The sequence below is a fragment of the Nematostella vectensis genome, chromosome 8, assembly GCF_932526225.1.
Source record: "Nematostella vectensis chromosome 8, jaNemVect1.1, whole genome shotgun sequence".
Lineage (NCBI taxonomy): Eukaryota > Metazoa > Cnidaria > Anthozoa > Actiniaria > Edwardsiidae > Nematostella > Nematostella vectensis.
In genome coordinates, this window is record NC_064041.1 from 3,436,043 (window position 1) to 3,451,520 (window position 15,478).

Sequence of the window (15,478 nt, forward strand, 5' to 3'; positions counted from 1 at the left end):
CAACGGCAAAAGGAAAAAAATTCCAGTAATCAACATATGTGTTTTTGTTCTCGATTAATAGTTGAAGGCACATAATCTGCTAAAATCTCGAAATAACCACCTTAAATCGAAATTGAATACTTTATTTACCAAATTTAATCATATATTGGCTTCCGCGTACAGCCGATGGAAATGGATTTTTCTTACCCTAAGTACTTTGCTGGGATGACAGAATGAAGGCTGGCAAAGGCAGTTTTAAGGGTCTGCAGGCCGCTATATTGTTATACTAGCAAATTACCAAGTGCGAGTAAGCATTCATTTCAATCGCCTGATTTATGAAGCTTTTGCGAATTTTTCCGATCAGAATTGGTAAATAATACATAAAACAGTGTTTTAGCCAGATATTTCGACGTTCCTTTAAATCATATGTCTTCTAGATTTGGATAAAGCAGGATAAAACTAGGCCTATATACATAACTCCCGAAAAACGGTCTAAAATTATCCATTATTTCTCCCCTCAAAATCCCTAAAAACCGAATTTTCTTATTTTTTCTTCCATAAATATGCCATTCCTCCCTTAATTATAAGAAATATATCTTTATGTTGTGTTTTTTTTTATTTATTGTTTATGTATAACTGCGCAATTCAGCATTATCCGCATCGAAAGAAATAACTTTCCACGATTTACACATGTTTAACAAACTAAACTAACTTCTAAATACTGACTCTCCTACCAGTGAAGCAAACAAGCCAACAAGGCATTCTGGGAATATGGCCAAAGCCGCTGACCAGTATTTTTGGTATGACAGTGACTAAATAGTCAAGCTATTGACGATCGGTTTAGTTGAAAGAATCACAGCTCTACCGAAAATTGGCAGTATCTGGTAGGAATTTTACCCAAACCCTAAATAGTTTTCTTAAAATCCTGAATTTTTTCTAAAAATCCCGTTTGATTTCTAAAAATCTTAAAAAAAAATCCGGAATTATATATATAGGCCTAGATACAACTTATCGCAGCCTGTTGTACAGACTAACCTTCTTATTGAGAGACATGACTTCAGCTTTAGCCTCGTTGAACACCTTCTCCCTGAGCGCCTGGTCGCGCTCAGATGAGATGTTGGCGCGGTGGAGCTGGTCCCTGAGCTCGGCGTTCTCTCGCTGGTTCCTGGACTTGAGCGTGGCGAGCTCTGTGGTAGCAACCATTACCTAGAAGAAGAAAAAACGTTATTGAAGATAGACTAATGTCTAATGGAAACCCTGTGTCTGAAAGCGGTCTCCCCAGGAGCGACCATATACGACACATCTTTGGTTAGGACTGTAGCTTCTTGTAAGCATCGAAGACTTGTAATGTTAAATATATGCAAAGAAATGTAACAAACGGCAGATCGTAACGGATGAGTAACATAGAAAAGGCACTGCACATTCACACCAACCCAAGAAATCATGAAGAAGAAGGGTGCCCTTTCCAAAATTTATAAAAAAAAAAAAATTAAACGCCAAATAAAAAATTACACCATGGTGGAAAAATCTCCTAGGCTCTGAGGGCTATGTCGATGATCAGAGTTTTCCCAACCTGGATTGAGTTTTAAAAGCCGTTTTCTTTCTCATTTATTTGGTAAGCATGAGGTGATATGACCTGATGGGTCGAGAATTCCGAAAAAAAAAGAGCTCGCAGATAAATAAGCTTACCAATAATATTTTTACTTACTTTTATTGCGTATAATATAAATGGATCACCTACCGTTCGGATGACACACACAAATTTCACGTTCACGTAACGATCACCATACATCACGGCTACTACATTTACACTACACGGAAAAATACTAACAAAGTCACGTGACATCAGTACATGCTACAAACGAAGTAATGGGGGAGGAAGGGGGAGGAAATGCTAAAAACAAGTAAAAGGTCCGATTTGACTCTCTCTTGTTACCTTGTAGGGTGCAACCCTGCTAATTCGTGTTTTCTTATTAAAAACACAAAATGTGCAATGTCATCGCAATGGGCCAACCCGGCAAAAAAAAAAAAATAAAAAAAATAAATGGAAAATCAAAATAAAAATGATCCATGTAATTCTTTTGTAACATAGTGCCAAAATATAAGAATAAAAGCTGAGAATATTAAATTATACCGTTTCAAGTACTGTCATATGGATGGTCCTTCTAGTGCAGTTTTTTCTCGTTTTTGTTTATAACTTTACAAGATCCCTAAATGAACGTAAGGAAGCTTCATTTCTATTTTTTATATAATGAGATATCAGTATCATTGCACCTACTCACCCTCTGTTTTTCCGTTTCCATCTCCCTCTGGTGCGCGTTTTCCATGTTGGCGAGTTTCTCCTTGAGTCTGTAGACCTCTTCCTGCAAATCAGTGCAAGAAGCGTTCTTCTCTCTAAGGAGCTTCTCAACCACGTTCTTCTTGTTACAGACCTCCTCAAGCTTTCTCTCCAGGGAGACGATACTGCTCTTGGTCTGGGGCGAGGAACAAAGCATGAACAGTAAGGTTAAGGTATAGGAAGTACGCTTTAGTTGTCATAGTAACACATTTCCATGGAGATACTCATGTGACATGTTCATAAAGTGTCAAATAGCTCTATAGAGCAGGTAATGAAATGGAAAATATTTCGGCATCAGGGTTCTGTAACTCCTGCAACTGTGTAATTCCAGCTCCTAGAATTTAACCCTAAATTCTATTATTTTTATTCCTTTCCCTGTGTAATGGATCTGCGCGCGAGCCTGGACACGAGTTTTTGAAATGGGAATAACTGCGTCACAAGAGCGTCTTCATGGAAACACCGCAATGGAACAAATTGGTGAAAGAATTAATGTTAGAATAGGCGATAACCATAACAAACATATAGGCGTGCTACAAACATTCTACAGCTTAGTTTTTTAATCATAACATATTTAAAAATACATTTAAAATGGCTTTAGATTTTTTTTACTAACATTTGTATAAAACAGAATATATTAAAATCATTACAAGCAAAATTTTAAAATGCATGCAATTATAAAAAAGATTAGGAGAATTTGGCAGACTGATATCATAGCAATTGCAAATACTATCAACATTAATTGGTAAGTTACAACAAAAAAAGTTAAGATGAATGCAGTACTTAATATCTAATATTATATCCGTTTCAAAAAGAAAACATAATATGGTTTTATGTCGATATTTATTTAACATCTGTAACATTCAAAGTAACCAACTCCTACTGATATTGTAAATCAAAACTGCTTGGGAGTTGACGGTTTAAGGTATAATGTCAGTTTGCTTGTTTGATTTTTCATTCTAAATGTCGTCAATTCAAGTTCAGCTGCATAACAAGTGCTTTTATGTAGGCGTACTCAAGAGTAGGGGTTACCAAGGTGACGACTTGCTTTAAGAACGAAAATTCAGAGAGAATGCAAGGAAAAAGAAACAAATAACGTTATTTTTACGAAAGTATCGAAGAAGACCAAAATACGGTAATTTAAGTAAGAAACTTATTCCCGTTTAAGTTCCTCGGATGGGCAACGTGGCACCGACCGTGTAAGTTACTCAAAGATCTCAGTCAATGCGAAAGTCACGAGTTCAGATAACCGGTCCAGTTTCTTGTTAAGTGTCAATGCAGAAGTCACGTGTTCTGATAACCGGTCTAGTATCTGGTTGAGTGTCAATGTCCAAGTCACGTGTTTAGGTAGCCGGTCTAGTATCTTGTGTGTCAATGTGGAAGTCACGTGTTCAGGTACAATGTCACGTGTCATCACGTTTCTTCCAAGTCGTGCCTTAGGTTATCATGGAAAGAGAAGTCCCTGGGATGTACGAGTGTCAGTTGTCCATTCACGAAGTTCGTCATGTCAATTTAAGGAGGTTTTTATCAAGAGATTAGCGTTTAGATTGTTTTGCGTAACGATGAGCATTTATATAGGCTGGGTACCTCGCGGCACGCACTACAAAAGGAATGCAGAGAATAGATACAACAACACAAATACAGGAAAACAGTGAAAAAATCAGATCTGGCCCTACGTAACATGCAGTTAATACTTAAGAAGGTTATTTACTTTTAATGTTAGCAACGGCATACAGCTTGTTTTGGTTACAGGGATGGGTAATAAACGTGAAAAGAAGTTAGAAGGTACGACAATCAGTGGAAGTTCAGTTGCATATGAACGTGTGTTTTAAAGAATCATCACGGCGTTATAGTTTTTAACGACCAAGATGTACACCTTATATCAATTAAGAAGACGTTATTACCAGATAAATGTCCAATAATTAAGACATACAAAAAAAACATTAAGACAATCACTCAGACAATTCCTTAAAATAAAAAAGGATGAATATTGTATAATAAACTTGTTAGTTTTTCTCTAGGTTTCACTGTAAAAACATTATATGTACATAAAGAATAAAAACAGAGCAACGCTGTCTGCTATTTAGACTGGAAAGAAGGGACTCAATGAATAAGCACCGATATCCCAGTGGTTAAAAGTTCCATCAATATTAGTGTAGCCTGAGAGTTAGAACATCAGCCTACTGATCCAGTTAAAGGCGAAGTTCATTTAAGGGCCAGTATCTGATGTTAGACACGCCAATCAACGAGAAAACAACCAACCAGGAAGCAGAATAACAGTGCAGTACAGAGAAATAAAAACCTTTTCTGCTTCGAGATGTTTCCGGCGCGTTTCCTCCAGGCCTGCGATTTTCTTGGTCAGCTGCGCCACCTGTTGTTCTAGCTTTGCGTTTTGCTCGTTCTTTTCTCGTACCCAGTCCCTTAGCTCTTTTACCTGATTATTTTCAACATTCGCGAGCTTTTTCATTAACACTTCGACTTCTTGTTGAAGCTCAGTGTTGTGAGATGTTTTGGCCTTCAGTTGGGTCACAAGCTGTCTGTTCTCAATTTTCATTTTGGCAACTTCAAGTTCAAGTTCCGTGTTTCTGACGCTTTTTTGTTGGACACGAAGCTCAAGTTCTCTACGGTGTGAATCCTCGACTGCATCAAGTTTCGTATTCAGCTTTGAAAGCTCCTTCTCTAACTCTCTATTCCTAGTGTTTTTTCTATCCAGTTCAATCTCTAGTTCTTTGACCGACACCTTCTCGACTTCCTCTAGCTTGGTTGTCACGCCAGTAAGCTCAGTCTTGAGTGCATTGAACGCTTCTCTCTGTTGATGGGCGTTCTCTAACAACTCTTTGATTTCAACTTCTTCAAGATGGCGAATTCTCTGTCTTAGTCCTGAAATTTCTTCTTGCAAATGTCCAATTTCAGAAGACTTTTCTTTCACGCAATTTTCATAATTTTTCAACTCAATATCCCGAGTGTTTAGCAGTTCCCCTAACTCTACAAGTCGAGCCTCTTGCTGAAGTTGGGCATCACTAAGATCCTTTGCTCTCAAAGTCTCTAGTTCCTCCACCTTAAGACTCAAAACATCCACCTCGTGTTTGCTCTTCTCTAGTTCGGATATACTTTCTTTGACTCTCTTTTCAAGGTCTTGATTTTCAGATTCCCGTACGTCTAATAACGCCTCCAGTTCCTCACACTTCATGGCCGATTTCTGTAACTCCAACTCCATGTCTGCCAATTCCGTCTCCAACTCGATGTTGTGCTCACGAAGTGTTGTCTGTAGTTGATCGTTATCTGATTCCCTTGTCCTCAACAACTCTTCAATCTCCTTATTTTTCTCCATAATGCTTGACAGCTCTTGATTGGTTGATGCGAGTCCACCAATCGTGGATTCGCGCTCAAATAGTTTCTCTTCTAATCGTTCCTTCTCCGCGATGCTAAGACTAAGATGGACATTAATTTCATCCTTCTGTTGCCGAACCTCTTTGATCTCTGTTTCCAGGCCGGTCACTTGCTCGGTTAACTTGGTGATCTGGTGCGTTTGGTTAAGTATTTCCTCTTCTAGTTGTTGTTTCTCAGCGCCGCGAAGTTCTACGGTAACATCAAGTTCCTGATCCTTAAGGGTAAGCTCTTTTATATCCTTGGAACATCATTACAAGTGTGAGCAAGTATCCACTCGGCACTCATAGATGATAAAAACAATACATTCAAAGGGGGAGTACGCAGTAGAGCACATTCTAAGAAACTAGAATTTTATTTATTTACAAAAACAATACTTCGAAAGGTAGAACGCCAAAAGGAAAAAAACGAGAAACATGTGTCTTTTAGAAGTCCGATCAATAGGAACATAACGAGGACAATAAAAAGTATTCAAACGTTATTTACACACTTGCGGTGAGCGTTAAAAAGGATAAAGTTTCAGAGCAAGTACGAAATTTTAAACAAAAAGAAAGTCTGTCTTGTGCTGTCAATGTTCAGAATGATATTGGATGTAGGGGTGTGGAATGGATGGGAGAATAAATAAGCTAATAAACATATAGAAAAATAGCTTGTTTGACTATGTATCTTAACAAAACAGAATAAAAATCCACTAAAAGTTTGACCGAGTGGAAAATAATTTGGAAGATGATCATACAAGCAAGGCTTACCTCTTCTGCCTTTAGAAGTTGTCGTTGCTTGTTCAACACGCTGTCAGAAAGCTCCGACTTTTCAGATTCCAGCTCATCCATCCGCACCTTAAATTCCGCGTTTTCCTCAAGCAGCCGACTCTTCTCTCTCTCTAGTTGATTTACCTTCTGTTCTAAGTCACTTATCTTTTCTTTAGCGACCCGAAAATCTAGAGAATTGCTACTAAGGGACTTCAGCTCAAGACTCTGTACTTTAGTTTCAAGTTCTTTCTTTTGTTCTTTCAGGTAATTAATTTCACCCTGTAAATGTTTTACCGTTTCTTCCAAGGCTTCATTCTCAGATTTTATTTTCTCGGAAAATTCATTCTCAAGCTCCGCTCGAATATTTTCCTTTTCGTGAGCATATTCATCCTCAATTTCTTGTTTCTCTTTCGCAAAGTTTTTCTGTAATTCCTTAATTTTCTGTTTGTAACTCTCTTCCAGTTCTTGTTTCTCGCGATTGTAACTTTCCTTCACTTCGCTTGCCTGGACCAGACCGCTACGCTGGAAGTCTTCCTTTTCTCGGAAATAACTTTCTTCAAGTTGTGCCTTTTCCCTCGCGTAACTCTCCTCCAACTCAGCTTTGTGCTGGGACAAAAGTAATAAAAAGTCATCCTTTAATTGTCCTTGCAAACCGGCTTCGCCTTCGTGGAAAGCCTGTCTTAATTCTGTGATCTCATCTAAATACTTTTGTTCTAATTCAGCTTTTTCACGAGCTGCATTTTGAAGCAGTTTAGCTTTTTCTTCCATAAAATGCTCCTCTATCTCAGACTTCCATTTCTGAAAGTTTTTCTCATTTGAAGCAACATTCGCTTGGAATTCCTCTTCTAGTTTATACTTCTCTTCCTTCAAACTTTTCTCAGATTCTGACCTATCCTGTAAAAATTCTTTTCTAAGTTCTGCTTCTTGGACAGCTAAATTATGAACATGATCTTTCTCGAGCGTCTCCCGCAATTCAGACAGCTCCCTTTTAAATTTTTGCTGCATCTCATTTTGCTCCCTAGTACGCGCTTCCCGCATCTCCGACTTCTCCCGAGAAAGCATTTGCTCAAGCTCCGTTTTCTGCTGTTCGAAATTCTGCTTCAAGCTTGCAACCTCTTTACTATGACCCTGCTTCAACTCCCACATCTGGTTATCAAATTCCTCCTCTCGTGTAGACTTTTCCTTTCTGTAGCTTGACTCCAACTCGTGAATCTTTTCGCGATGGCTTTTCTCCAACTCAGTCTTCAGATTACTCCAGTCACGCTGATTTTTCTGGAACTCCGCCTTAGAACTGCTTGAGCTCAATTCCCATTCAGATTTCTCGATTCTAAATTGCTGCTCCATAGCTGACTTCTCATTCAGAAACTTTAGCTCCAGTTCTTCTTTCTCTTCCTCAAGAACGTGAATTTTCTCCCGTAATTTGTCCTTCTCCTCGTTGAAGTTTGCTTTGGCTTCCTCAAGTTGACTGTGGAAGAACGTTTCGAGCATTGTCTTTTCGCCCTGGTGTTCGTTCTCTAACTCCGCCTTCTCGGATTCGTACTCGCTGATCAACATTTCTTTCATCTGGGAGAAGCTGCCTTCAAGATCCTGTTAGAAAAAGACGAAGATATGTTGAATAAAACTGTGACATGACCTAAAACCTACCGACTTATTGTCGTTACATCGAATACAGTACCTCAATGTTCTTATTAAGTCTCGATTGCAGTTTATTTGCACAGTTGTTCCTCAATGGAAGTAGGAAGATTTCTCTCCACTCCGATTTCCTCGAGTAGGATTTTTAATCACCGCCCTGACTTTCTTATTCTCATAAATGCTTTATACTCACTAAGGGACGTATTTATAGATTCGTCCTTTGTTAGCCTTAAAGGGGCAGTCGCACGTTAATTTTAAAGCGAAAATACACCGTGAAATCGTCAGTTCTTGAAAGCGAAATAGAAGGCTTAAAGAGTATGTAGATGTGAAATTCGTTTGCATCGCGCCGAATTTACTCACAAGAAGAAAATCAAACAGCTTTTAGATAGTGTCCAGTAGTTTTTCTCTGTGCTGGATTGGTGACGGTAGCATTCTTGAAAGATACCGCTACCGGTTCGACTGCTTCTTCAAGTACGACGATAATACATACCTTTGATAGAACTTCTTTCTCTGATTTCAGCGACTCCTCGAGTTCGTTAATCTGGCTTTGGTAATCTTTCTCCATTTCTTCTCGCTCTTTAACGAAATTCTTCTGCAGTTGTTCCATCTCGCCTGTGAACTGTGAAGTGAGGTTAGCTAGCTCGCCGTCGTACCGCTGTCTAAGGTCTTCCTCCTTGTTTTCCATGGAGGAACGCAGGTTCTCCACCTCGTTCTTCAGGTTGTTAATGGTGATGTCTCGTTCCTTGATGGAACCCTCGTGCTCGGATATAGCATCGCTTAACTCTTGCACCTTTCCTTCCAGACGCTCAATCTCTTCTGCAAAATTATTATTCAAAGAGTTAATACTGAATTATAAAAGCGAATATCCGTGATAAAATGATGACTGTCTTCGCGCTAGCCAGTATTCATGGAAACAAGTGTCAGTTTTTCTCTGGATTCTCCCTCATAACAAACTAAAGTACTATAGTACTTCGTTATGGAAAGTTTCACAAGTTTCTTTGTAAACTTCCCCCCTTCCACAACAAGAGAGTTTTTAAAAAAACCCGTCTTTTTCCAAGGCGGACTAGGAATGAGGATTGGAATGTATTAAACTTACTTCTATGGTTTTCCCTCTCGACATCGTTTTCTGAAGAAATACAAAAGGGAAGTTACAATGAATTTAATGGTAATCGAAGCGAAAAAAGAAATTATGCATCCTGTATTGGAAGCTATCCTTAGGCAGAAGTGAGAACAGTTTACGTAGGTAGTTGTGAAAGAAGACAAGGAAAAAGATGAAACGTTTATGACAGAGAAAGATAAGAACCAAGAAGTGGATAGAAGTACTCACGCTCTACCGACCAAGGGATTGGCGGTACGTCTTCATCAGTGCTTTGGCCTTAAGAGAGAAATGAGATAAACTACACACATAAGGCCGGACAGGGAAACGCAAGAAAGGCATGCAGAAGATATAGTAGCGTCCTCTTATCACACAGAGACATATGTCCAGGCTAAAGCTTTGGAGTACAACAGTCTAGTGTTAACACATATACACATGTATTCCCAGGCTAAAGCTTTGGAGTACCGCAGTCTAGTGTTAACACATATACACATGTATTCCCAGGCTAAAGCTTTGGAGTACCGCAGTCTAGTGTTAACACATATACACATGTATTCCCAGGCTAAAGCTTTGGAGTACCGCAGTCTAGTGTTAACACATATACACATGTATTCCCAGGCTAAAGCTTTGGAGTACCGCAGTCTAGTGTTAACACATATACACATGTATTCCCAGGTTAAAGCATTAGAGTACCGCAGTCTAGTGTTAACACATATACACATGTATTCCCAGGCTAAAGCTTTGGAGTACCGCAGTCTAGTGTTAACACATATACACATGTATTCCCAGGCTAAAGCTTTGGAGTACCGCAGTCTGGGGCTAACACATATACACAAGTATTCCCAGGCTTAGCTGGAGCTTTAAAGTACCGCAGTCTAGTGTACACAGAAATACACATGAAATCCCAGACGTGGCTTATCAGAGCTGGGGCACTTGGATGTGCTCAGACCAACAGAATGCCACGGAAATCATAAGAAGTGTTCAAGAGGAAGTACTTAGAGCGCACATATATATATCACATATGATAACGGGCTGTACCCATCACTCTGATCAAGGGATATTTTCACATCACTTTAACATATAGCGAATTGTACTTCAACTCTGCTCGAGGGCTACTTTCATATGATTTGAACATAAGATAGCGGGTTGGGTCTTCAACGGCATGCAAGGCAGGTTTGGGCAGGACCATGTTCACAAAGAGGAGGCGACAAAGTTTTGACTCGTTGAGTTAAGGCATGCAGGCGATATAGGCAGCCTGTGACAGCTGAGAGTTGAGAAGTAAACAGGAACTAAAACAATAACACATAGAAAAAACAGAGTTGCAAAAAGCATGCATTTAATCAAAACAGAGACAGAGACAGCCCAGAAGTCATAGAAAGACCATACAAAAGTAGTGCAAGTTATAAGAAAACAAAGCGAGGCAAACAAGGTGTGAATATGGCAAATGCTTTGTTATAAGTGACTTGTCTAAGTGCTGAGAAAGTAATTCAATAAATATACCCGATAAATTATCCGTTTTGTGCGAATCAACACTCAAAGAGCATACAGACATTCTTATAAATGAAAATTTGTAGTGTGGAGATTATCTGGAAATTATTTAGCACTACCAGAGAGGCGATTACGCAGAAAATACACCCGAGCCTCAACATCAGGGCGAGGCAGAGACTTAAGTGCATGTGCCAAACCACACCCCGCTTACCCCCGTCCTCATTGGACCCCCCATCGCCGCTAAGTCTGACGTGAACTTGCGTACCGGCGCCATCGACCTCATCCTCCTCCGACTCCTCTGATGACGTCACGCCTTCTTTGTTCCGTCGTATCACCTTCGGTTTCGTGTAGTCGGAAAGAACCGAACCTACACGGTGCACCTTTTCACTGCCTTGGCGTTTCCGATGGCTGGGCCGACGCTTGACCGAGCTATTGACCTGTGCCGTGAGTCCTTCGACTTGTAGGCGGAGCTCATCGTTCTCGTCTCGTAGTTCCTAATATAAATGCAAAACATTATCACACATTTAGACTTTAAATGCGCTTAAGGTGCATTTGTGCATAGCCAGCTTTTTGTCAAACAGTAATGGTTATCTCAGCATTAGCAAGTATTTAGACTTTATAGAAAGGTTGCCGAAAGAGCGGGAAGAAAACAAAAGTCTTAATTTGGTAAAATTGGTTTAATTTGGTAAAACTAAATGTTGCCTGTAGTAGTCGGAAAGGTTCTTGTTCAGGGGCTATATATAGCATTTTCAAATGCTTCAAATGTAAGACTGTTGTACAAAATAAGTAAAGGTTTCTTGTCACAGTCACGTAAGTAATTTGAGCTGTTGAGTAAATATAGCTGAGTGGCATGAGTATCAGGTAGTGCTAGATAAAGGGCCAGTGTCATGGTAAGCGCTTTGCAAAAGCTCTCCGGCTCGGACACAATGAGTTTCAGTCAAATTCTAATATTGACTTATGAGCCTTTGGTACATGTGGGAAACTTCAAAGAAAATGACACAAACTGTCAATAAACATAATTTTCAATAAAATATTGCATATTATTTTAACAAGGCATTGACAGCTTAAAGTTCAATTGTTTGTAGACAATTAAAAGCCTACAATAAACACTGACTCCAGACATGCGCAGTACCATGACGCAGCCCCTTAAGGTCCACTTCCTACCCGATTGATCCGCTCTAGTTCTCGCACGCTCTTGTTTGCGTTCCGGTTTTGCTGTTGCTTCAAAAGCTGTTGTTTTTCTAGATCTGCAAGCTGTATAAGATAACACATAGATCAATCTTATGATCCTCAACCCAAACATATTAGAGTGAAGGACGATTTAAAGGGGGGAGGGAGGGGTAAGGGAGGGACAGAGGAGATATACATGCAGTCACTCCAAGATCTGCACGCTGTAAACAATAACATGTGCATCAACGTATGATCCTAAACACATCATCCTAAAAAAAAATATCACCTTACTATGGCATATTAAAGTAAATGACGATTTTTAGGGGGGGAAGGTACCCCCTTCAGGGTACCCACTTCAATCAAACAATTGGTACATACCCGTACGGACAAGTCGGACATTGAGTCAAGCTCCTTTTCGAGTCTGTCCCGTGTCATCTCGGAGGCGCTGAGCCGGTCCTGTGCCTCCGAGAGGTTCTTCTCCAGTCTCAAGATCTCCTCCTCCGCCTCTACTAGCTTCTGCTTCAGTCTCGCTTCCTCGCTCTTCGTGTTCTTCAGAGAGTCCTCGAGCATGGAGCGGTGATGGGTGGAGTTCAGCAGGTCTTTTTCACGCTCTTCCTGCATCGTTTGCTGCAGTGTCTGCATCTTCTCCAAGAAGGAAGACTCCGTGTCTCTGTTAGTAGATGAAAAAGGAAAAAAAATCACTGGTCAATTGAGGATAAGAAAATATCTATCCACCTATAGAAGGGCACGCAGTCTATACGATTTCCTTATTAACAGGTTCCACAATATATAATTTGGCTCGATCGAGAGGCAATCTAGTCTCCTTACTTGATGCGTCCCTCGTGGATACGCTCTAGCTGTCTCGTCGCGTCCTCACTCTCGGCGATCAACATCTCCTTCTCTTCCGTCAGTTTGACAATGTTGTCACGCAATGCGTCACGCTCATTACCGAGCTGCTCCATGTGGGACCTGTGAATCACGAAAAAATTGTCACGCAATCTGTTAATAACAATAGCTTGTCACGCAATCTGGGAATAGCAATTAACTTGTCACGCGATCTGTGAATAACCAAAAGTTCGTCACGCAAAACTAACTGGTTGCACCATATGCAAAAACCTTTTTGGAACTATTTGTTCAATTTGTACTTAAAAAAATAAAATGTAATAGAGAAAAAAACACACGCCTACATATAAAGTGAACGCGCGGATGAAACAACAAAAGAGGCGGTCAAATATTTGCGTGTTTGCTCGCATGGAAGCGTAGCGTGGCGTGTAAGTCTAGCGTGTTTTTTAGCGTGCGCGACTGAGCACAGAACAGGTACTAGACAGGTGAGCGATGAAGGGCATCAAACTTGTCATAAAACACCAGGTGATAATAGCATTTTATCAAGGGATAATAACAAGGGAGGAAACAAGAACAACGCTGTAAAACGTAGTCTATGTTTGGAGATGACAAGCGGTAAATTTACAAAGTGTAGTCGATGATTTTTCCAAGGTTTTGTGATTACTGCAGTTGATCAGTTTGATACCTACGACGCCGAGAGCGTTATACAGCTACTGTGAACCAAAAATTACAGGATTTTATCGAACGCTAAGCAATGCTTTTTATGAAGAAATCATTGCAGCTAATGCTTCAGAGCATGTACAAAAACTCGATAACCGATAACCTTAGAACAGTATTCATTCATTGCTATCCAAAAACTGCTACACATTAAAGCAAGTATTCTCCTAAAAAAAGACGCATTCCCGAAATAGTAGCTATATGAATATCTTACAGGAATTAAAAAGTCACAAGCTAATACTTTGGATTTTCGAACCATTTTAGGATGTGGTTATATCCGTTTTGGAAATAATTCAAAATTTTATTTTACAATGAAATTATGTGAAGCTGTGAAAAGCTAAGACAAGTTCTAATAGATAAACTGTTATCTATTCATCTAGATGGAGCACACAATATAGTTATAAATGTGAATGTAATAGAATATAACAATGATGAATAAATACATAAAAATAAAAGCCGAGGAATGAAAAGAAAATATGAACCTTTTGTGTTGAGAGGAGAATTCCTCGCCATCCAAAAATAAATTCTCCTCTTCTTCATCAAATACGCTGGATTCCCTCCCTTCAACTTCCCTAACGCCACTCGACATGTTTACAAAAATCTCAGGTTTTCCACATCTTGAAAATCCACTGGAATTTCCCGTTTGCAAAGTGTGGTGGCTCAAACAAAACTGCACGCCCAAGGGAATTGAAGACTCAATCGGCACAAGATTAGATCATAGTAAATTGCCGCTGTTAGCTTGGTAAAAAAGGTCGGATTTAAAGTGTACACGCCTCCATGACGACGAATGAAATTGTAGGAACCTCTCCTTTGTTGTGACGGGTAAAGATGTCAACAAGTTGGCTATTCCGGGAGGTTGTGCCATCTGCCTCGCCCTGAAGTTTACATTTCACTCGAGTCCAATGCATAACAAGGATACTGATTCAGGAAAAAGATTCGTGGTATATCTGAATAACCGAGACCTCAACATTTAAGAAAATTGACCCTATCTATCAGTTGCGAAAGACTGACTAACTAATTTGAAACTAGATACTTGCAGCATTTGTGGTACAAGACACTTTTGCGACTGATGAATTTCAATGTTTGTTTCTGTCTGACTAAGTCTTGTTTTTCTTGGAAACTAGAAAACGTATTTTTTATTTTATTTTTTGGTGGTTTTGTTTTCCAGTAATCTCAACATCCTCGGGGTGCGAATCGGATATTATTTGGAAGCAGTAATTTTAAAGTCAACAAAGTCAAGTATTAATGGTTAAAGTTGATATTTGAGGAGGAAAATGAACGCACGCAAAACATTAAAACTAGAAGCACTTCCGTTTACAAGCCGCATTGGATTCGCTATTTGTTGTATTCTTCCATAAAATTTCGAGAAATGCAATAAAGGTGACTATCACAATCTCCAGTGATTTTTTTCAGGAGTTGAAATGCTAAGTGCGTAGCAAAAACAATTTTGACTTTCAAAGGAAGCGGTGACGCCCGCTCCATTTACACAAGCGCGGTAAGATTTTTCGCCGCCGCGTCCTTTTTCAGTTTTACTTCTTTGCTAGTGAGAATTCTTACGGTTCTCCCAGATTTTGAATAACTATAATGTTATTCCAATCTAAGAATAATTCTTTTTCAATATATAACGATCGCACAATAGATTACCTCATAGAAGCAGCTTCGTGTTTGTAAATCCCAACCACAGCTCTTGAGAGACCTGAAACAAGCGTTAAAGTGGTCAAACGTATGCGTATGATAAACCCATATTATCCCCTTTTTGTGTCAGTAGCTATCCTTAAAGTTGTTTGGCCTTAGTGACAATAAATAGAAAGGATAGCAATATCTTTCGATTGAAGCATTGTGATTGAGAACTGACTAAAAAAAGGAAGGCAGTGGAAACCCAACGAAGGGCGTAAAATGCCTGCATGATAAATATCAAACTACGACTTGAAAATTTCAGAAAATTTGGGTGCATTGCAAACGCAGCTAGTTGTCGCTAACGTAGAAAGAAGAGAAATTTGTTTGTTTGTTGGAAGTGTGAATGCAGGCATGGTGGCAAAAAGACGATGCAAGTAAGGCTCGATCCAAACGATACCGGCCAAA

The 15,478-nt window shown here is 39.5% G+C and overlaps 1 protein-coding gene across 5 annotated transcripts in view; it reads right to left on the reverse strand.

Moving 5' to 3' along the window:
- Window positions 1–15,478, reverse strand: part of LOC116613704 (ninein-like protein) — a 28,825-nt gene that overhangs the window by 2,361 nt on the left and 10,986 nt on the right. For 2 of the 5 annotated variants that reach the window (XM_048730901.1, XM_048730903.1), the window contains exons 11-21: window positions 15,041–15,092; window positions 12,665–12,805; window positions 12,215–12,506; window positions 11,831–11,920; window positions 10,878–11,160; window positions 9,179–9,208; window positions 8,573–8,898; window positions 6,451–8,037; window positions 4,617–5,942; window positions 2,262–2,453; window positions 1,015–1,185 (exon numbers count right to left, since the gene is read on the reverse strand). In XM_048730901.1, the coding sequence (XP_048586858.1) occupies window positions 1,015–1,185; window positions 2,262–2,453; window positions 4,617–5,942; window positions 6,451–8,037; window positions 8,573–8,898; window positions 9,179–9,208; window positions 10,878–11,160; window positions 11,831–11,920; window positions 12,215–12,506; window positions 12,665–12,805; window positions 15,041–15,092 (4,490 nt within the window). Of the gene's footprint in view, window positions 1–1,014; window positions 1,186–2,261; window positions 2,454–4,616; window positions 5,943–6,450; window positions 8,038–8,572; window positions 8,899–9,178; window positions 9,209–10,877; window positions 11,161–11,830; window positions 11,921–12,214; window positions 12,507–12,664; window positions 12,806–13,878; window positions 14,115–15,040; window positions 15,093–15,478 lie in introns of those variants that run through there. The other 3 variants (XM_048730902.1, XM_032374197.2, XM_048730904.1) reach the window with 3 other exon arrangements.